Genomic DNA, 23,969 nt, shown 5'->3' with positions numbered 1-23,969 from the left:
AGAACCAAATATAGACTAGTGCCACCACACCAAAAAATTGCCCCATGTCACTTTGTATTCAACCCTTCTCTTTAATCCCAACCCATGGCAACTATTGATTTGTTTTCTGTCTCCTTAGTTTTCATTTTCTAGAATGTCATATAAGTGGATTCATACAGCATGTAGCCTTTTAAATCTGATTTCTTTTACTTTACAAAATGCATTTGAGGTTCACTCATGTCGTTGTATCAGTAGTTTGTTTATTTTTATTGCAGAATAATTTTTAACTGTATTGATATACCGCAATTTATTTATTCCTTCCCCAGTTGAGGGACATTTGGCTGGTTTCAGATTGTTAATGATTATCTAAACTAATGGTATACATCTGGACACAGGATTTTATATGAACATAGATTTACATTTCACTTTGATAAATACTTAAGAGTAGGAATTGCTGATTCATATGGTAAATATACATCTAACTTTATAAGAAACTGTGAAATTATTTTCCAGAGTATCATTTGACCATTCCAACAGAAGTGTTTGAAACTTCCAGTTGCTCCATATAATCACCACTTTGTATCATCAGTACTATTATTATTATTTTGCCATTCTAACAAGTCTGTGATGATATTTGAATTTTTCTATGACTAATCATCTTGAAAGTGGTTTCATGTACTTAATTGCTATCCATATATCATGTTTGGATAAATGCTTGTTCAAATCTTTCCCCATTTTTGGGGGGATGGCGGGAGTTGTTAGTTTTGTTATTGTTGAATTATGAGTTCTTTATTTTGGACACAAGGCTTTTATCATACGTGATTTGCAAATTTTTCTCCCAGTCTGTGGCTGATCTTTTCATTTTAAAATAAGCAATTTTTTTGGGAAAATCAGATGTTCTTAATTTTGAATTAATCCAATGGGTTTTTTCATTTGTTCATGATGCTTTTGGCTTTCTACCTGAGAAATTTGCCTAATCAAAAGTCACACAGACTTTCTTTCAGACGTTTTAGATTTTACATTGACGTTGCTGATTCATTTTTGGTTCATTTTACTGTATGCTGCAAAAAATAAAGGTTTATTATTTTGCATTTAGGTATTCACTTATTCTCTTACCATTTGTTGAAAAATCTGATTATACTTTCTCCAATGAATTGCATGGAACCTTTGTTAGAAATATCCATACATATCCATGTAAATATATATATATATTCATTAGAAATTCATATATGTATATATCCAGCTATTTTGAATTGGACTTTTACATAAAACTCCAAAAACCAGTTTCTATGAAATCCTTGTGGTTGTCTTCAAAGACTTTCTTGGAAGATCTTTTTTTTCTTTCTTATTTTTTTCCTCCTACAACCATTGTTGAGTATTGTTTATCCTCACTAATGTATTTAGAGTAATTTTTGGTTTTTCAAGCCAGGTCTCTGATATGATATATATATATTTGATGTTTAATTTATGCCATACAGTAGAACACTTATTGTATTTGGCTGTAATCAATTTAAAAATATTACCAGAACTCAAAAAAAAAAAAACTTTTCTCAAATATTTTCAACCCACAGCACTTTCCCTTAATGAGAGTTCTTCTTTATCAACTCCTCCAGTAACTTCCCATCCTTTAAAAGAAAATCATCGATTTTTCTTGACAATGTTACCATCACCAGGAAACTGAAGCAATCAAAGCTATGTCACTTATCCAAGTTTGCACATATTGACCCAGACAAATAATCCACCCAGACGCTTTAACACCCAACCCACAGTCTTCACTATTACACTGCTCTGGAGTCTTACATCGATACGATGGTGGAAGATAGTAAATAAAAACATAAGTAAGTAAATTATGTTCATGCCTAATAAAAATATGTGCTTTAAGAAATGACTCAAGAGTTTCTTAAGGTAATGAACAATGGACATTTTCATTTGACAATATTTAATCCTTTTCACAGTTTAACTAGAATTTAGTCAGGATCTTAAGACCTATGTTTAAATAGTCGAGGTTTAGCGTGTACATATGTCAGAAAAAAGATGAAAATGAATTAATTTCCTCAGATGTTAAAATGTATTTTAAAGTTGTATTGAGGTGATTCTAGTCAGGAAGAGGCAAATAAATAAACAGAACCAAAAATAGTCCAGAGAAAGATCAAAGTTCTATGTGGAATTTAGGAGTAATATTAAAACAAAGAAAAAGATAAGTTACTGAACAGATTTTATTAGAAAACTGACAAGTTATTTGGGGAATAAAAAACAAAACTTGGTTTATACTTTACACCTTAAACAAAAAATAATTTTAGATGAATTCAAGGGATCATGGATTTCAAAAATACTAGAAAAAAATAATAGTTTAAAGTTTGTAATGTTGAGTTAGTGAAGATTCTCTTGGTGTGCTACTAGGATCTGAAATAGGAAATAATTTTTAGAACTAATAATATAAAGATTTAAAATTTCTTTATAGAATGCACACAAAGTGAAAAGGCAAATATTAATTGTGCAAAGTACTTGTTGCATTTATGAAAACAAAGTTACAATTCATAATATAAAAAGGTTTTTGAAATCAACCAGAAAAAGATGAATAATCCCATAGAAAAGACATTGATAGACAAGTCACAGATGAGGAAGACAAAGCATTAAAAGCTTACAACCAGATATTCCAGCTCAATCACATTCAAATTGCAAGTCTAAATGATGATGTTTTGTGTTTGTTTTTGCTGTTCAAATAATTCAAATCAGCACAATAGATAACATTATTTTACTATGGTATTAAAGAAAAAAAGATACTTGTGTAGCACACAACAGTACAAATTGTTTTTAACCTCTCTGGAAAAGGACTTGGTAATATGAATCAAAATGTAAAATTTGCATGTCTTCTGCTGTAAGTTTTACTTCTGGGAATGTATCCTAAGGATACGCATAAATACGCAATGAAAACAATCTCAGCATTTTGTATAATATGTGAAAAATATCATCAACCTAAATAGCTATTAATATGTAAATATTCACATAAATTATCAAACGTTTTTGAAAATTATATTTATTATAATTTTCCAATATTTTAAAAATCATTCAACACAGATGTGTTTTAATTATCTATGAGAGTATAGTGGTGTGAAAGGTGACTAATACAAAATCCATACAAGTAATTTTTTTTTAATTTTCCTGCTTGATAGTAAAACTTATTAAAGAAATTAACAAGTTGCAATTGAAATAGATTTGGGTTTTTCTGACACCATTTTCGTGGCCTAGCTGCATGGAATAACTAAATAACTTCCATATAATTTGTACTCTCATTTTTACATCAAACAGTTGGCTATATTTTGCTTTTTCCAATTTTCTTGATGAGTAAATTAAATTTTTTAAGTAACCCGCTCAAGAAAGCACAAGCTAGGACTTGATGCTGTTGAAAGGAAGAAAGAATCTTTTCACCAAAGTTGCTGTGGAATGAACTGATCACTTTCTTAAATTACGTGCTTGGCTCAGTTAGAGGGCCTGAAAATACCTGTAGGCTGAAACAGCAATTTTCATCCTGGGCTTTCTAGTTCTAGCACTAACTAAAAGCAAGGGTGACCGTTTGTCTCTCACTCTTTGTATATTGCAACATATATTGCAATATGTTTCTGTTCTGACGTGCTGGAAAGAAAACTAGTTTGTAGTTAATAAAATGATGTTTAAATTTATTTGAGTGCAAATTAAAACCTGCTTGCCCCACTGTCAGCTGCTGACCTTTAAGTGCTATTGAGATTATCCAATCAGATATTTTCAGCGATGGTACGTAGGAAATAACTGAGTGCCAATTGGTGTGAAAGTAGCTGATTTGCATTAATTAATACAGAAAGGTCTGGTACATGAAAACATTTTATTGCAGAGAATGGCATTACCAGTGAGGCTGGTACTTTAGTCAGCAGTATATTGTGGTGAAAGTTACATGTTAAATATGAATAATTGAAAAACTGATGCTATGGTGTGTCTGTGAAATGAAATTTTGCATCGTAGACAACTTGTCAGGAACTAAATTCTAAGAACACCTTGAAAGGGTTCATCTACGATGATCAGTTAATTTATCTAACAAGGAATATATCAGAAAAAGATTTAGTCTGCTCCATCTAAGATCCCCTGTTGTATAATAAAGTATATTCTTCTCGTGCCGGCTGCTATTAATAAGCAGGCCAGTTACTGACAAATATTATTTATACCTTTAGTTTCCTCCCATATTGATTCTCCCTTTTAACCAATACTTATTATTCACGTGTTCACAAAGCCTTTTTTTGTACACAGTGTTTTAAAAGGATTTTTGTAGAGCTGCAGCTTATCATTTTGTGAATTGTATTTACCATGTAAGAGCATCTTACCTGACAGTCTAGTTCTTCACTGCATAATAAAGAGAAACTTTTCCAACAATAGAATCATTCCTCACTCATCTTAAAAGGGATCCATTATCTCAGAACAAACTTGGCGTCTTCGGACCACTGACTTCTCAGAGAAACTAATGGCCTTTTGCCTCTATTGTCTTTTCTCTCACTGGCATTCTTTCATAAACGCTGTTTACTTGGAGACTTACTTCCTCCTAGTTTCATTTTTCTAACTGTTTGAGGCAATGGCAAATCCAAAATCCTGTTTTAAATATTCTCCAGGCCCTGAAAATGCATACTATTTATACCACTTCGGCAGTTTAACTGCAGTGCAGAAAAGGCTTGGCACACTGAGATATAAACCTCTGGTTTAAGTATAAATTACTAAAATACTCTGTTATTTTTTCTCGTAAGTATCTCTCCTTGACATGAATCCCCATAGATGTCTTAGGTAATAACTGATATTCCAAGAAAAAATTGTGAGAAACAACGAAAGAAGAAGGAAATTTACATTTTAATCTGATATATTAGATCATCTTTCCAAACTGAAATTTCTCTTAACTGTGGCCATCACAATTAATTCATGCCTACTCCTGTCAATAAATCTTTGGGTGGTGGCTTAATAGTCTTTTAGAAATGAATCTTTTGCAAAGCTGGAGTTCTGCTTCCTGCCCCAGCTCCCTGAAAGAGAATGTGCAGAGAGATTAAGGCACAGTATGGATTGTAACCAGACAGATGTGGGCTCAAACTGTGGGCGTGTCTCCTTCTTAGACTTTCAGTGCTTCCAGAGCCTATCATGTGAATTATGAATGAACATATCTACTTCTTCAGGTTGATTTAAACATTAATTGTTATAATATATGTAAAGCACCCAGCAGAGTCTGGTATTCAGTAAATGCTCAATTTGAGAGTTGATATTGCTGTATGTAGGATTACCTTAAATTTGATACACTGGCTGCATTTTTCTCAACTATATTAGTCCATTCAATGCCTAAGTCAACGGTTATCTTCTGTATGATGCAATCTTGAAACCAAAAAGATTAATTGCTTCTTTGAAATGCTATGGATTTATAATCTTCAAGTTCTAATTTAACCATGACTTGCAAGAGAGCGCTCTATACTAATGTAATGTTTCTTAATCTTGTCATCCTGACTAGATCAAGAGCCCTTGGGGACAGGGACTGTGTTTATTTTGGTTTTTGCTTTTGACAAGGTGCTTAACTTATGAGCTTGAACATAATCAATATTCAATAAATATTGATAAAATGACAGATAGACAACATATAGGAGTAAGCAAAACTTACCAATTGATTCTGTTTTGTATTTTATCCTATTTTAAAAATAATTTTATTTTCACAATTTTTTTTTAAATGGTACTTGGTACAGTGCCTGTGTCAAACAGGTTGTTTAACAGACACTTGATCCATGAATGGATGTAGCTAGTTTTCATTTACAGAGGATGAATGCCACCATTCTGGATAACTTCTATACTTTTCTTATTTTCCAGTTCTGGCAGACCTTAAAAATGCCTGTTTTTTCTTTCTTCCAGGAATATCTCATGCTATGTCTACTTTACTAGTATAGTCGAACTTCATTATTTGTGGACTCTAGGTTTGCAAGTTGGCCTACTTTCTAAAATTTAGTTGTAAGCTCGAAATCGATACTCACTGCTCCTTCTCAGTCATGCACAGACATGTGCGAGCAGCAGAACAGTTGAGCTCCTGATATACTGATCCCCAGCTGAGATCAAACAAGGCGACACTCTCCTTTCTTGTTCAGTTTTCATGTTGTAAATTGGTGTCCTTTTCATGATCTTTTTAGTGCTATGTTTCTCACATTTGTGCTTTTTGTTGATGGTTTTGCTGTTTAAAATGTCTCCCAAGCATGGTGCTGAAGTGCTGTCTAGTGTTCCTAGGTGCAAGACGGCTGTGATGTGCTTCACAGAGAAAGTGCATGTGTTAGAGAAGCTTCGTTCAGGCATGAGTTATAATGCTGTTGGGCATGAGTTCAATGGTAATGAATCAACAACATTAAATATTAAATACAGTGTCTTCAAAAAGATACACACATGAAACAAGGTTATATATTGATCGATTCATAAAAATGTTGTGATTAGAGACTCACAGGAAACTAATCTTGTATTTCTTTTAGGAGACATGGTTCAGTATTTACAAATTCGGTGTTTACAATGACTTTGTAGAACGTAATTACAGCAAATAATGAGAATCAATTATACCACTCTTAGTAATCAACCTCTTCTTGGGGTTCCCAAAGTAATGTAAAGATGATGAGGATCAGATTGGATTGCAGGATCTTATGATGCTCTCTGTTTCTCCCCATACCTTTTGGCATCATGAGATTGAATGATTGGACATCTCAAGGATGCTTCCAGGAACAAGCTTTGATCAAGTTTTTACATAGTAGAGCTCAATTTTGCCCCACTCCCACTACCTCTGCCATACTATTCACACTCTGTAACAAGTAGTGGAACATCATTTGCAAGGATGGGATGAATATGTAATTCTTGACGGTGAAATGTTTTTGTCCCCAAGGATCTCATCAGATGCTCAGTTTGGCTCTCATTATGCAGCAGCCAATCATTACAGGAAAAAGACTATTGCTAACCTTAGGGACATGAAACAAGACCTACCTAGCCAATATAGAAGAGGATCCTAAGATAAAAGGAAATGAGGAATATTAAAGCAGATGAAAATGCTCTTTAAGGAAGGAGAGAGAGAGATACAGATTAACACAGAGAGAATCTAGACTGTTGTACTTAATACAGATGTTCAGTAAAGCTAAATCCATTTTTCATTGAACAATCCCCGTTTTAAAATCTCTGTAACACTATACGAACAAACAAACAAAGAGAAACCTCTCCTTCTAACCCTCTTCAGGATACCTCTCACCCAGTACTCTTTATATTCTGTTGTGGGCATGGGTTGCTATTTTAATTATGGCAAGTTACAAAACAGGAAATATTTGATATCTGCTGGAAGCAAACACATGCACACACACATCAAAGGACAGTAGATTTAGAGGCAAGGGTTCTAAGATAGGAAAAAGGGCTAGGTTCTAATTACCTGTAGATGGCGAACTGCTGGCTCCGTAAGACACCTATAGATGAGGCAGAAGCCCTGTAATTTGTTACTTCAAGCTGGTACAGGTTTGAGGCAAGTCAAGGTTAACCCATTATTGTGGTCCTCCACTTCAACACACCAGATGAAGGAAACAAATGCTTTATCAGGCTAAGAAGTACAAAGCAGAAAGTGGATTTGTATATCCCCCTCTCCAAATCATACCATTTGGAGGACATCTAAGTTCTTTGGTTTATACACTAAGAAGAGCCTGCAACCTCCCTAACAAATATCATAGAAAGAGAACAAAATGCAATGCTTATATCTGCTTTTGTCTCAGTGGTTGTTTTGGAGTGCTTTGACCGAAACATTAATGCACAGGAGCTCTTTCTCTCAAGATGGATATGAGCCTAGAATTCAGATATAGTGTGTTAGATGATTAACACACGGGATGAATAGGCCCCTTTTACCCATTGACATATCTGTCAGCTTTGAAGACCAAATGCTCACTTGGCAGTTTGCTTTGGCAACAGAACTTTCTGAAATGGGAAAAAAAATGCTTATAGAGGTGATCACATTTCTCACCTCTTTGTCAGAGTAGTAAATTCAAGATTTAAAATTTGTAGTCAAATATGGAATTTTGTAGGATAAAATGTGAATGCTAAAATAGACACCAGGAAAAATTATTTTTGCTTCTACAATTCTATAGTGAAGGCAATCCTAGATTTAATAGTCACTCCAAAAGGAATGGGAGGATAAAGTCTCATTGTAAAGCATAATACTATAACAAATGGGAAAGGATTGTAATTTCAATACAAAGAGAGAATACTAGTTTCGCTTTACCAAATATGTGGCCAATCATGTTTAATTGAAGCTATTCTTTCAGTGAGAAGAAATAATTTGACTTCTAGGGAGTTTTAATTGACAGTATTATAATATTTGTGCAATGTACATCAACTACAGGAATAAAAGAAGCTTTATAATCGCATGCTGAAAAATGAAATATCAATGTAAATTCTGTAAATCCCAGAAATAATATTATAACTTATTAGAGTTAGAAAGAGAAAAAACTTTTTTCACTAGATCCACGTTGCTTAGAGAGAAATAATTCTCACTGAATATAACGTACTCATCATCATTTTCCCTAACCCATCTTTTGCAGTTTTTCTCATTTCTTTTCTATGCCACTATTTCATCATCTATACTTTGGTAAGAACCAAAGTATAGAGTTATTTTTGCGTTATCCACTCTGATCCTGTGTTTGGGATTTAATGTCACCCTGTCACAGATGCTGTGATCCTTGGGAAAATGGCGTTTAAAAAGAAACAGAGTTCTTTATTAGATAGTACTTAAATCTCTTGAAGATCACATACTTGCAAACAACTAATGTATGATTTTTCAATTATTACAATGGAGGGTTGGAGGGGGTTATCCTACTTTGTCTCCACCAACAAAACATTTCAAGCTGCCTGAGTTTTTCCCCATCAGAATCATTACTCAACGAATATCAATGATGTGTTTCATCCAAACATGACACTGTACTAGTTAATGTGGTAGATGCAAAGGTCACCTGACAGCTTCTGATGGGAAAAGGAGACATGTACTTAAAATATTTGTATAGTTTACACTACAATGTGAGAAGTGTCCTAAAAATCAAAGAGTATATTGTAGGAGAGGTGGATGGATTTCCATGGAGGGGATCAATATGAGCTTTATGCAGAGGCTATATTAGAAGAAGGGAAAATTTCGACCTGAGTTGGGATAGGATGACCTAGGAAGAAAACACAGAAAAACTTCAAGATGTACATGGGAAATTTGTCTAACGTGATTGAAGTATAGACTAGGTAAAGGGAAGCAGTGGATGATAAGGGTGGAAAAGTATGTAGAACTCAATATACCAAAATCCTTGAACATCAATGAAGCAGTTTAAACTTTATTGTGTAGGCAGTGAGGAATCACTGAAAATTTTGAATTAGAAATCAATATAGTACAATTATACTAAGCATAGACTGGATTGAATAAGGGATGGGGTTGATGCTAAGAAGGAGAGTTAGGAGCTATTCCAGTAGGCTCGGACAAGGCAATAAACTCCAGAACTGGAATATTTCACGTTTTAATTTTTCTCTAAAACCAGTTCTCAATTTCTTGTATTTTATCAAGAGCTTGTATACACATTAAGATAGAGCCTGTATTCCAAACTAGAGTTGATAACTCTTCTTTTTTTAAATTTCAGATTTTTCATTATTCCTATACTGCTTCATATGTGATTTACAACATACACACGAGGTAAGTTCTTCAATCTTCTGGTTTTCCTGAGCAATTGTCAAACTAAATTGTTGGTGTAGATGTCAATTTGTTCATGTAAAAATATTTACCTTTTTTCAAGGGAAGTTTGGGAGTTAAACCCCCCAGAAGTGGAGGACTCCGTCTTGCAGTATGCAGCCTGGGGAGTGCAAGGGCAGCAGCTGGTAAGCACAGGCACTGCTGTGCACCACGTACTGCCAGCCAGGAGCCTATGAACCCGCTTATGGAAACCACTTTCTTGGAAAAATTTCCCTGTTACACTTAATAATTTTTATTTAACTTTTTACCTTTTATCTAGTGTTCTAACTTAAGAATATGTCAAATAACACTAGGATTATCTTACCAATTAATTAAAACACAAAAAATTTATAGAGTAATGTATGATTAAACTGCTAATTAATAATGAAAGCTTGGGGGCTGGCCCAGTGGCGCAGTGGTTAAGTGCGCACATGCGGCTTAGGTGGCCCGGGGTTCTCTGGTTTGGATCCCGGATGGGGACATGGCACCACTTGGCACACCATGCTGTGGTAGGCGTCCCACATTTAAGGTGGAGGAAGATGGGCATGGATGTTAGCTCAGGGCCAGTCTTCCTCAGCTAAAAGAGGAGGATTGGCAGCAGTTAGTTCAGGGCTAATCTTCCTCAAAAAAAAAAAAAAAAAAAGAATAATGAAAGCTTGAAGAGATCCAAGAATACTAGGATCTAGTTTTATGATATTTCCATTACATAGTTATGTCAATTGTCATGCAGAACTCAAAAAAGAGACCATTCATATTCACTTTAAAAACATTTTTTTTTAAATTCATGATGATAATGAATTCTCTTCCAGACCTTACATTTCAGAGGCCCTCCCTGAATTTTTCTTTTTTTTAAAGATTGGCACCTGAGCTAACATCTGTTGCCAGTCTTATTTTTTCTTCTTCTTCTTCTCCCCGAAGCCCCCCAGTACATAGTTGTATATTGTTGTTGTGGTCCTTCTAGTTGTGGGATGTGGGATGCTGCCTTAACATGGCTTGACAAGAGGTGCCATGTCCGCGTCCAGTATCCTATCAGTCCAAACCCTGCGCCACCGAAGTGGAGCACGGGAACCCAACCACTCGGCCATGGGCCAGCCCCAAAAGCATTTTTAAGGGTAGACATTTAAGACGAAATTTACACTTGACAATACTTTCTTGAGAGGATTTTTCATCATATTTTGAAATTATCACAAACTCAGAAAGAGACTTATTGATGTATAAAAGTAGTTTGAGCAACACTATGCTCTTGTATATGTCCCGTGACGCCCATATAAGGACTTCAACAGAATAAGGCTCAGGAAGTGGTACTGCAACCTCCGATGGCATATGCATGGTCAAACATACTAAGCATTGTGAAACTGATTTCTAAGTTGTTTGTGTTTATCCTTCTATCAGCAACAAGGTGAGAGTTCCCTTTGTTCCATATGCTCACCAACACCTAGTTTTTCCAGACTATCATATTATTTGTCAATAATGACATTATTGCTTCTTCCATTTCAATTTTTATACTTTCTGCTTATTAAAATCATCTTGCACTAGCAACTTTATGGATGTATCTAGGTATGATGTGGGATTTTTTTGTGGGAAGATTTTTAAAAACTTACCCTCTTATGGCTATCAGGTTAAGTTTTACATTTGAGTTAGTATTGGTGATATGTACATTTCTAAAAATCCGTCTCACCTAAATTTCCAATTTTTTAGCATAATATTTTAATAACTTAAAAAGTATTCTTTTAATCTTTGCATTTGGTGTGATATTTTTCTTCTTTCCTAATATTATTTGTAAATACTTTCTTTCTCTCCTGATTACCTTGTTCGATATTTGTAAATTTCACATTTATCTTCTCAAAAAGCCAAAGTTTAAATTGATTTAATACTTTCTATTGTAATATTAGTGTTTTCTTTTTCTTTTCTAACGTGAACACTGACGACTATATTTTTTTCTAAATTTTGTGTAACTTTCATCGAACAAATTTGGTAGTAATATTTTTAATAGAATTTAATTTGAATATTTTTTCAATTTTCATTGTATGTTCTTATTTCAGGCGGGATATTTTGATGTTTGTTTTTAAATTTACAAAACTTTGGAATTAGCTTTAAAACTAATTTGTAGAGTTCAGAAATGGATCTTTGTACCAGTGACTTTGAAATTGATAAGACTTGTTCATGGCTTAGTATAAACATTTATAAGTGTTTTCCATGTGATAGGTACAGCGCTCTATATATGTATCAGATCAGCCTTAATAATTATATTTTTAAGACTTATTTCTTTACCAGTGATAATGCATATGTGATCTTTAGAGTTCTGTCAGTTTTGCACTCTATAATTTGAACTATTATTTTAAGAGTGAGGGGTTTTAAATGTTAAATAAATCTTTCAGTAAGTTAAAATTCTCGATACTCTTATCAATATGTTTCCCTATTTACCTTTAAGAATTCTGATTCACCAACCCTAACTCTAAGCTTTAACAGAGTCCTTTAACAGAAGTTAGAATCTTCTAGACTTTTTTAAAATTAGAATTGCTGCTTCAACAACAGCTGGGTGGGCTGAGGTATGTTTCTTGTTTCGCATGGACTGCAAGTTCCTCAGATTTAAGATAGAAATGTCTATACCAGCCTATCATTATGATAATTCACTTGAGAAATATAAATATTTCCCTTAATGAGAAGCATGAAATTATTATTTTTATTTCATTTTGTAAATCTAAGAAATACGTTCTTAAGCTAGTTGATGAAATAAGGAAGTAGTACTAGATGTTTCATGTCACAAGAAGACTGTAGAACAGTACACTGTTACTGAACAATGTTTCTTTTCATTGGAAATATTCTGAAAGTGAATATACCTGAGATAAGGTCTTTGCCAGTGGCTGGTCATGTGACCTTGGCCAAGTCATTTTTCCTTTTGGAACCTCATTTTCTTCGTCATTTTCCTCCCCAAATCTCCAGCACATAGTTGTATATCCTAATTGTAAGTCCTCTAGTCCTTCTACGTGGGATGCCCGCACAGCATGGCTTCATGAGCTGTGTGTAAGTCTGCACCCAAGATCCAAACTGGCGAACCCTGGGCCGCTGAAGCGGAGCTCATGAACTTAACTACTGGGCCATGGGGCTGGCCTTTTTTTTCTTGTTTTGGCACCTCATTTTCATCATCAGTAAAATGAGGGCATTTGACTCTTCTTATTGGCCTCATTTATATAAAATATTATATTCTATTTTTGTTTAAATATTGAAATTATTTTAAAATTTTTATTTTCAAAATGGTTGGGATAGAGAAGAAGGGAGAACATGAAAAGTTGCAAAGATTAAGTCGTAATTTCCATGACAGATTTTCTTCTTCTTCTTCTTTTTTAATCATAGTTTGCCACTCTGAGATATTTCCAGAGTCAGCTGTGCAGTAGATGAGAGTTTTGGTAAAAATATTTTTCACATGCAAAAACAACTTTCATTGTGTGTTGGTGGATATGTTTCTTGAACATGTAAACTAAGTGTTAAATGTAATATTAAAATGACAAACTACTTATAATAGAGAAAAGACTTGACAGTAAAATAAATTGTTATCACTGGTCTTTAATCCCCCACATGTTTAACATGGTTTTATGGACTTAGACAAAAGAGACATTGAGGAAACCAAGATTTACTCAAAAATATTGAAAGAAGCATATACCAAGTTGCTGCCAGACATTGGACTTGAAGCTACTTAAACATCTTTGTGGATGCATTTCACAAAGAATCTGACATAATATGCCTTTTTCACTGCCATATCCACGCTAAATGTTTGAATAGTTGATTAAACAATTATGATGAAAACAAGATAGTGATTTAAAATGAAAAAATCCAATGGTTCAGATACCATAGATTATAAATGGTATGTTTGCCTTTATCATGTATATATTTAGAGAAATTTTAAAACAATGTATTTAAGATGCTTATGTAGGACTGTCTCTAGATCCGTTGCATTATGAATTCCTGAAGATTGACAGAAGACACTGCATAGGATATGCTAGATATGATGATGCTGGGTTTGGTTCAGAGAAGGCACTAAGCAATGTGCCCATGCACAGTGGTGAGTGGGCACCAAGAGGTGGGCAGATGCTTTCACTCTGATGCTGTCAACAGGCGAGTCCATTGGGCCGGAGGCAAATTCCGAACACACAAATTCCAGACCCAGAAACCCAAGATAACTTCATTTTTATGTCACTGGAGAGTCTTTAAGAAAATCTTTAAAACTTTGGTTGGTTTTAAATGACTCCCTTATTCTCCAAGGTTGAGAGGAACCTATATCTATGCCAAAATAAAAGTTTGATACACTCAAGGAAGTAGCATCAATTGCATGCACTTTCTTTAATGGTTGCTATTAATTTCTTATTTTTCAATATATTTGAGAAAATCATAAAAATACTTAAAGTTTATAAAAATCATAGGTCCTCTCATGGCAGTAATTTTGCAGGTAATTGAATCCTGAATCTACTACTTACTAGCCTTTGACTTTGAAAATATTAAAATCTCTATATGCCTAAATTTCCTCATCTTTAAAATGGCGACAATAGCAGTACTTTACTAATAGTGCTGTTCTGGTGTTTAAGGTATAAATATAAAGCGCTTTGAAAAGTATTAAGCATAGGGTGTTTTTAGGTGTTCATTTTTATTTTTATTTTTCAAAAGATAAAGCCTTTGTCACTTGAATTTTAACTTCAGGAATTTTAACTTCACTAGTTTTGTGAAGAACTAATCCTTTGTAATGGCATTTTCCAAAGTTCTTTGGGAAACTTTTGGGATAAATTCTATATTTGTCAAGGTTATCTTTTGTGTGCATGTAAACATAATTCAATATGAATTAAGGACACTTCTCTATGAACGGCTAATGGTCCATTTTATGTGACTATGACAGGCTTTGTCAATATTTGAAGCCATCAGCAAACTCAGCAATATGATTTTATTAGATGTGAGCCATTACAATACTTTAATTAGATTTGCATTAAATTAATGAAAGAGTCCTGTAGTGTTTATAAACTAAGGACAATTAATTTCTCATCCTTAATTTTTAGTTTCTAATTTTATTTGCTGTAAAAGAAATCCCCGGCTGTAGAGAAGAGAGGTAAGAGATTGACATAATTTCTAGATAAAGAGGGTTGAGTTAGAACTTAAAGGATGGAGAATTTTTCAGTAATGCTAGCTGTGGGGAAAGGCAATTTGGATGTGGTAGACTTTATGCAAAAAAGACTCTGACACAGTACAACATACATTATTTAGAGAAGGCAGTGGAGTAGACTCCCTCAGCTGTAGTAAATATTCTATAAAAGGAAGTGGTGGATCCCACAACAGGGAAAACATGTTAGTCATTTAATTGAAAAGTTTTCTGGTTTAAGAAGGTATGTCCTTTTGCTTTTCAAAAATAACTTTGTCTTATAGAAGTTAAAATCATTCGTAGATCATTTTGAAAATTCATGTAATTATATGCATTCACATAAACTCCTATACAAAAATAAAATATACTTATCTATAATTATACCACCAGAATTAAAAGATTTGGAAAATCAGATGAAGAAGTGTGAGTTTGAGAAGGGAAAAACATTTCACTGATTAGAACATGATATCTAGAATCAGAAAAACCTCAGCTCAAACCCAGATTCTTTTTTTGTTTTGTGACTTAGGGAAGGCTGACAGCTCTAAGTGTAAGCATATTAAAAATGAGAGAAAATCATAACTGCTCCCAGTTTTGAGGTTTGAATGATATAGGGCATGTGCACAAGTCAAGATTCTCCAGAAAACAGAACCCATGGTGTATGTATGTGTCTATGTGTGTTCTCTCTCTCCTCTTCTCTCCCTCTACAGAGTGAGGGAGAGAAAAAGAGTGAGAGAGAGATTTTGAGGAATTGACTCATGCAGTTATGGGGGCAGTCTGGCAGGCTGGAAACTCAGATAGGAGTTAATGTTGTGATCTTGAGCTACAGTTGGGCAGATGTCCTTCTTCGGAAAACCTGTTTTTGCCATTAAAGACTTCACCTGGTTTGATAAGGACCACCACATTATTCTTTACTTAAAATCAACTGATCGTAAATGTTAATCACATTTTCAAACTACTTTCACAACAAGACTATTGTTAGACCAAGCAGTCAGGCACCATAACCTAGCCAAATTGACAAATGAAGTTAACCATCACAGCACAGTAAGCATTCAATAAATTATAGTTATTAATCTGATTTCCACTTGTCCTTTCCTTACAATAATGTACTTAATTCAGTCTCATCTTCTTTGACTAAATATGTTAGCAGCTTATTTTCTAATGTCCCTTCTCCAATTGCTAGCCACTTGAATCTACCCACTGTCTACAGAGACGTGTAAAAAATGCAGATCCTTAACAGCTCTCACAAGGTTATGAAATGTCATTGAAATGACACACAGTGTCATTGATATGACTCACAAGATGTGACTGAGGTGACATATCATCTAGCTCCGGCCACTCCACTGCAGAGTTGAAGCACAGATTTTTCTCTACCTGAACTGAACTCTTTGTAATTTCCAGAGAGTGACATACTGCTTCTTTCTGTCTCTGAGCCATTCTCTTTGTATATCTAGTCATTGTTTTCTTTTCATCAGAACTCTCTGTCACATACCTTCCCTCTCTTCTCTGAGAATTTCTTCTCAACATTTCTTCATGTTAAGTGAATTGCTTACTTCTCAGGATTCTAACATTCTTCTATTTTATCTCAAATTATTTAATAGTTTACAGTATTTTTTTACATTGCTATCTTCTACCACTGACCTACCGTCATTTCCAGAACAGGCAGAAAACAGAATATGCTAAATATCTCTATCTCTCTCTCCTCTTCCCCTCCTCCTTCTTCATAAAACTCATTTAGCACAAAGAAAAATGTAGGTTTAGTAAATATCTGGATGCATTGAGAAATTAATAAAAGGCTGACTGTTATTTCCATTGATAATGGGATACCAAAGAAGGTTTGGAGGATGGCATAATATGAAAAGAAGTCATGCAGGAAAAGACAGATCTGGTAGGAGAGTTCATGATAGACTACAAGCAATTGAGTCTGGAGGCAGAGAGCTAGGTTTAGAGGTTATTATGATAATCTAGAAATGGATTGATAAAGAACAATATATTTAAGACATAAATAAATCAAGTTTTAAACTGAGATCTAAAATATGATTGCAGTCCAAACCCAAAAATTATCTTTTAAATACTCACCCAAGTAAATTAAATGATGCAAATATTATGTCATGTATTTCTACACTTTTTTAACTAAAAAATCTCATTTTAGACTAATTTTTAAACAACTTTTTTTAATACAAATAAAAGACTGATGCATACAAAAGGCTGTACTTTGCATTGAGTAAGTACAAAAGACTGTACATATTTAATGTATAAAACTTGATGAGATGGAGATAAGTACACCATGGAAACATCATCACATTCGATGCCATAAACATACCCATTACCTCCAAAAGTTTCCTATCGCCCTCTTTATTTTTTTGTGATAAGAACTCTTAACATAAGATAAACTTCTTCTTTGATATTGCTAATATTGTTCTCAGTCTATTCAGAGTAAAAAAAAAACGCCATAACCATCCTTCCAATGGCATAAAGCTTTAAAAATACCCAATGTTTAACTTATTACAATCTAGGTGTTTTGAGAAATCACTTTTCTACATTTATCACATATATTTTCAAAAAATTTGATCTTTAGGTAATTCTCCAAATACAGATAAAAATTATCAAACTGTCCTATCACTTGCATTTTTACTATTACTAGAGATTTACCTTAAAATTATATTAAAATCTGCAGTGATTAGCAGTTTACTTTAAAATTGTATTAAAATCTCAAGTGATTAGGTCTCTATGAAGAGTTCAGTTTCCTAAAGTAATTGCTTACATTTTCGTTAATAGAAATTTTGAACAATTTCATTGACTTTTCCAGTATGACCTTGGTCCTTGTTAAAGTAGTATTTTTCAAACATTGTTGAAATCTCATGTTTCCTACTAAAAAATCAATATGATTTTGCTTCACCTTCCATTAAGTATTCATATTTTTCAATGTGAAAGAAATTATTTTAATTTTCATTAAGATATATCCAAGAAATATATAATAAACATATGCAAAAATAAGATATACATATGCATATACTCATACACATACGACATGTGCTCAAAGACACATGCATACGCACATATACACATAATCACACACACCACACACTCACACCCTGTTTCTGGTCTCATGTACATTTTGGGATGAAAGCCTTGGGCTTAGAGTCATAGTATACCAGAGGCGTCACAGAAGTACATAAAGCAAAGGGGCTAGTAAGATTCAAGTTATATTTCCAGCCAGTTCTTCACTACAGTGTGTGTGGCGTTCATTCCTAGCGAGTAGATTGGTGCAGGAAAACTGCTAGGGAGCGAAGCCAGGAAGTTTACACCATTACATCCTCAAGCGCTTGAGGTGATGACTATTTCCCATGTAAATAAATTTGGGCCCCCTTTTTTTTTAATCCCATTCATCTTCATTAACAGAGATAAGTGAAAACAGGTTACTATTTCATGTTATCTGTAACAAAATCTAATGTTTGTGCTTTTGGTTCCAAGAAATAAAAGCAATCTCTCTTACCACATACTAGGCACACCTACGGTCTAATGGGTGTCATTGCAAATTTGACATGAGGAAAATCAATATCAAGAAGCTCATATAATTTCTTTATTCAATATTTAGACCAGAAATACCTGATCAACCATAAGAGGACAACCATGTTTGGGTTTAAGAAAAAACATCCTTAAAATATCTCAACCAGTTTGACTGATAAATTTGCAGTATATTCAAGTATATACTTTTGTTAAAATATTACGTATGTAAATGTGACAGCAAATTCAGTCTTATATAAGTATAATACTATAACAGTATACATGTATATGTAGAGAAGAAAAAGACATATGCAATTACAGTGTACAATTTAGAGGAAAATTAATTTGCATTGCTGTGTGAAAATCACCCACATGTCAGGTAAGCACTCTCATAAACCCCTTACCGCCTTATAATTATTTAAATAGCATATTTATGAACTTTCTACCTAAATTCAGCGATTTTCAAAAGAAATAGAAAGTGAAATTATGATCCTATATAAGTACACATTTCAGATTATTTCCCCCCAGTTGCATGTTATGTATTTCAACGTAAGGGGAAAACTAAGCAACTTGCAGATTGTTAGCTATACTTATATTGCTTTTAAAGTGTTTGCACTGGCCTTGTTAGAAGTCACATGTAAATATCTGTTGATTCATCCTTGCTGACCACCTTGGACTGTAAACTCTCTGAAGACAGGAGCTCAAATTCTGTAATCCTCACAGCATTTGCAACTTCACGTTATAGAGGTTCTAACTATGTATTAAGAGCATGTTACTCATTAGCAATATAAAAGGCACAATCTCTGTATTCTAGGAACTCACAGAAAATAGGGTTAAAGGTAAGGATATCCACCTCTTGGAATACGTAAAACAGGAGGATCCTAACATGCCCCTCACCTTGCAGGGGGATTCCTCTTTGAGGTGATGGACAGTTTCCTGGAGGAAGTGTCCTGAAAGCTAAGTTTTGGAGTTACATGTCAGGGCAAGATGTGGACGTTTATTAAAAGGCATCTCTCTGGACTATAAGGCAGTTCTAAATATGAAAATAAGTAGAATAGACATATGGAGTCACATTCTTCAATGTTTTTGTTTGTGTATATATATATATTATTTTTTTTTTTTTTTGAGGAAGATTAGCCCTAAGCTAATATCTGCCACCAATCCTCCTCTCTTTTGCAGAGGAAGATCAGCCCTGAGCTAACATCTGTGCCCATCTTCCTCTATTTTATATCTGAGACGCCTGCCACAGCATGGCTTGATAATCAGTGCATAGGTCCGTGCTCAGGATCTAAACCAGCGAACCCTGGCCTGCCAAAGTGGAGCATGCGAACGTAACCACCACGCCACCAGGCTGGCCCCTTTTTATATATATTTCTTAATAACACAAAACTATAACTTAGATATTACTTCAAAGGTGAAAAGAGGAAAAGAATCAACTAAACCAGGAATATAAAATATATCAGCAGATTTGTACTAGAAAGAAGAACCATTATTTCCTAGTTCTAACTAAAACTAGCTAAGTTTTTTTAACTTATATTTAAATAATTTTGATTTTCTTAGAAATAATGAGTAAATGCAACAACCATATGTTTTTTCCCCTGTTTTTTGCTGTCCAAGATAAATAGCAATTTCTGTGGCACTCCTTGTCTTATGCTACTCCTAACATTAAGTTAAATAATAAATTGTGGAGTAAGAGCCATAGAGGTTCCAGGATTGCAGAGTTTTTAACTATAAATCTAGGTCATGCATAATCCAATGTTCTGAAAACTTTGGACAGCGCCTGCTAAGCAAGCCATTTGAATGCAATAACAACATAGATGATAATCAGCTAAAGTTCCTAAATATTAGATCTTTCTGTTTCATTGCAACTAAGCTTTGGCCTGTTTATTATTCTTACTTTTGACTACACAGAGTTTTCCTATAGTGATGTCAAGTCATATTTCATCAGCAGTCTAAATAAAAACTTAAAAAATAAGACATAATAATGTTCATTCTAAGATGTGAACCATCCTACACAACCCCTGAGGTCAAAAGATCCCATTTAGGAAAAGTTCAGGATTTTAGTCATTTACTGTGTTTTATTAAATGACATGAAGAGAACTCCTTGAAGGTAACTGTTCTGCATTAATATCAAGACTCTTCACGTCAGAAATAACTCCAGACATCCTTTAGATGGTGTGGTAGAGGAGCTCTCCCTTTTCTCTCTTCCTTAAGAACAACAAAGAAAATGAAAATCTGAAAGGAAACTATCTTTTATGATACTATTAATCAACCACAGCCTAAACTGTAATCTCTGGAATATGAAGTAATAATTCCCTGGAGCAAGAGGAAGAGCACCTGGGTGACCGTGACTGCCAGAGTGAGAGAAAAACCCTAAGAGAGTGAGAGAGGAGGGGTAACCATTTGCATGAATAAACTCAGCCAAGTCTCTGACTGAGCCTGAACTACAGATGCTGAATTTTCAAGCAAGGTCTTTGAAGTTGCTATTTGGTGTTTCCTGAGAATCAGGAAAATAAATGCATGAAGGAATGAAAAGATAGGATATATCAGTGTAGAAATATATGTATATCCAATCTACCTCCATCATTCTATTTATCTATTTAGCTATCATATGTATATATATATACATACACACACACTATATTTTACACACAGATGCAAAAATAATAAAAAGAACAAAGTGGACATTTTTAGAATTGCAAAATAATATCTAAAATAAAAAAATAACTGAATGAGATTCAAAGCAGAATGGAAATGACAAAGCAGTCATTGATACACAGATCAATACATATCATTCAATTTGAAAAAATAGTGAAAAGGTTAAAAAAAGAAAAAATAGAGCCCCATAGACTTGCAGAAAAACTGAAAAAAGTCTGATATTATGGTAACTGGAGTTTTAAAAGAAGAGGAAAAAATGGGACAGGAGAATATTTGAAGAATGATAGCCAGAAATGCTAAAATTTAATAAAAACCATAAATCTATGCATTCAAGATGTTCAACACCCCCCCCCCCCCGACACACACACAAACCATAAATTCCAAGAGAATCAGTCCTGGGCACATCTTAGTTAAACTGTTGAAAACTAAAGATAAAGAGAAAATGTTGAAGCTCCCAGAGAAACACCATAATGTATTACATACAAAGCGGCAACAATTAGAGTGCCTACAGACTTCTTGTCAGAAACCATAAAAAATCAAGGTGAAATAAGGACAATTTCAGATAAAAGAAAAATAAAGGAATTTGTCTCCACCAGACCCATGCTACAAGAAATAAGGGAGACTACTGTTAACAGCAAAAATGATAGTATGGCTTTGAGGGCTTATAATGTAGTTATGTGTGATACTACTGACAACTGTAACAATAAAAATGGTGAAGTAAGAAAACTGTACATTTACAACATTTCTAGTGATAACTTCTACAAGGGACTTCAAGGATCAGTTAACTAATGAAAATCAGATTAAATAATTTTAGAATTTAAGAGTATATGGTGTTTTATTTCCATCAGTCAAACAAGAGGTTGAATCATGCCTTCATAAACAATGTTTACTTTTTAACATTTTGTTCCCAGTACATCTGAAAAGTTGAAACAAGTCATTCTGAAAGTGGCTCCTAGATGATTAATGATACATAATTATTTCAATTTTTTGTAGAACATTGTAAACTTTTGAGATTTTGGTTCTTTTTGGTCTTATTTTTAAACCTAAGATGTATTCTCTTGGCAGCTAATCCAGTTTTAATCATACAGTTAATAAAATATTTATTCAGTAATTCAGTTTGCCCAGTAGCGTGTATTACTCTCAAAGGTCATGATCTTTAAGAATTTAGCTAGTAAAATGTACAAAATATTTCTTGTTAAAAAAATAGGCACTTGAATTTTTAAAGAATAATAAGTTTGTTTTTACTTTATGCTATGTCATAGCCAATCAAGAGAATTCAGTTGGAGTGAAATTAAAGAACTGATAACAGTTTTAAAATCTAGAAGCAGAAGGTGATAATTCAAGAAATACTTTGGGCAAAATTGCAATGGATATGGCACAATAACACGTACATAAGGCTAAAGGAATGCAAATTTTTTTATAGGGAGAATAGTGGGTTTGTTTTCTTAGAATCATGGTTTCTTGATTTGAGGTTTGAAAATGATATGCATCAATTCACAGGAAATAAAAAAGAAACTTTAAAAAAGCAAAAAGTTATTTGCAAAGACTTTTGGGGAAGATTTGATGTATTTATGGTGGTTGTTTGGCTCGTTATATGAGAGAATCCAAAAGATGAAAAGAAAAATGAGGGATACTCTAGGACAGAATGGGGTTGGCTTGGTTGGCCTGGAATGCTATGCTGGGTAAATATTTGATGGGGTTGTAAACTGAGAGTCAGTCTGGATTCTTATGCATTTCAAATAGAGTTTAAGATTACTCCAGCAGATGTATGTAGAATGGATTTATCCCAGTGCGGGGAGATGAGCAGGATGGAGTCCACTGAAGTGACAGACCCTCTAGTAAAGATTTGAAATGCTAACTCACTACACTGTGGGTATGAAAAAAAAGCTGTGTAGTTTGTAAATAGTGTGGATAAGAATTATTTTTGTGAGGGGCCAGCCCTGTGCAGTAGGGGTTAAGTTCGGTGCACTCCACTTCAGCAGCCTGGGTTTGTGGGTTCAGATCCTGGGTGTAGACGTACACGACTCATGAGCCATACTGTGGCAGCAATCCACATATGAAGTAGAGGAAGACTGGCATAGATGTTAGCTCAGGACTAATCATTCTCAGAAAAAAAAAGAGTTATTTTTGTGTGTTTTTATTAAAACATGGGCATGTGAGGAAGCCCAAAAAATAACAAGGATTAGAGTTTATTTCTTATGTATGACTTGAAAGGAATAAGAAAACGGTGCATCCAAGAGGGAAAGAATGGAAAGCTGACAGGTAAAGCCAGTCTGGAAATAAGACTTCATGTGTTTGAGTAGACATACACTTAAGGTCAGGATAATGTGTAGAGATGGATCAATTGATTTGAGAGATCCTCAGCCCCGTTTTTAAGGAAAATATGAAAATGTTGCTTTAAATTGATCTCATTAATTCCAGTCGATCCTTAATATTTAATTTCTTCAACATAAGTTTTGTTATTGCTACTGAACTTCACCGACATGGAGTTGACCCACATCTTAGGGAAGCGTTATGCAATTTGAAAGCTGTGAAAATAATTGGTCCTTAAGGATGCATATAATGATCCATATACCAGTTCTTTTTCTTTTTAAGCAACGGGATCTATTTTAAAATGCATTTTTAAAAGGTTTTCTTAAAATATTTGCCCTGCAAGATGTTCTTGATTTGAAAATGTCATGGTCAAATGCATTTAGGAAGTGCAATATAATATCATGAATATCAATGATTCATAATGAAATTAGCACTCTTTGAAGAATCCTGAATTTAACAAAAAGAAAGAAAGAAAAAATTTTCTGATTTTGTTTAACTCAATGTTTCTTAGTTTTTTTACCCTAGACTAAAAGTCAATAAACTTTTCCTGAAGAGGGCCAGATAGTAAATATTTTTGGTTTTGCAGGACAAGAGGCAAAATCAAGGGTATTATGCAGGTACTTACATAACAAGACAAAACAG

The 23,969-nt window shown here is 33.9% G+C and overlaps 1 protein-coding gene across 4 annotated transcripts in view; it reads left to right on the top strand.

The window, feature by feature from the left end:
• The window catches only part of DPP10 (dipeptidyl peptidase like 10), a 1,232,656-nt gene that overhangs the window by 1,079,566 nt on the left and 129,121 nt on the right, over positions 1 to 23,969 (top strand). For all 4 annotated transcript variants that reach the window (XM_070581203.1, XM_070581202.1, XM_070581204.1 and 1 more), the window contains 2 exons: positions 9,642 to 9,694; positions 9,795 to 9,876. In XM_070581203.1, the coding sequence (XP_070437304.1) occupies positions 9,642 to 9,694; positions 9,795 to 9,876 (135 nt within the window). The remainder of the gene's footprint in view (positions 1 to 9,641; positions 9,695 to 9,794; positions 9,877 to 23,969) is intronic.

Source organism: Equus przewalskii, chromosome 17, assembly GCF_037783145.1.
Source record: "Equus przewalskii isolate Varuska chromosome 17, EquPr2, whole genome shotgun sequence".
Lineage (NCBI taxonomy): Eukaryota > Metazoa > Chordata > Mammalia > Perissodactyla > Equidae > Equus > Equus przewalskii.
Note: the sequence above shows the minus strand (reverse complement) of the source record. Positions and strands in the feature narration are given on the sequence as shown.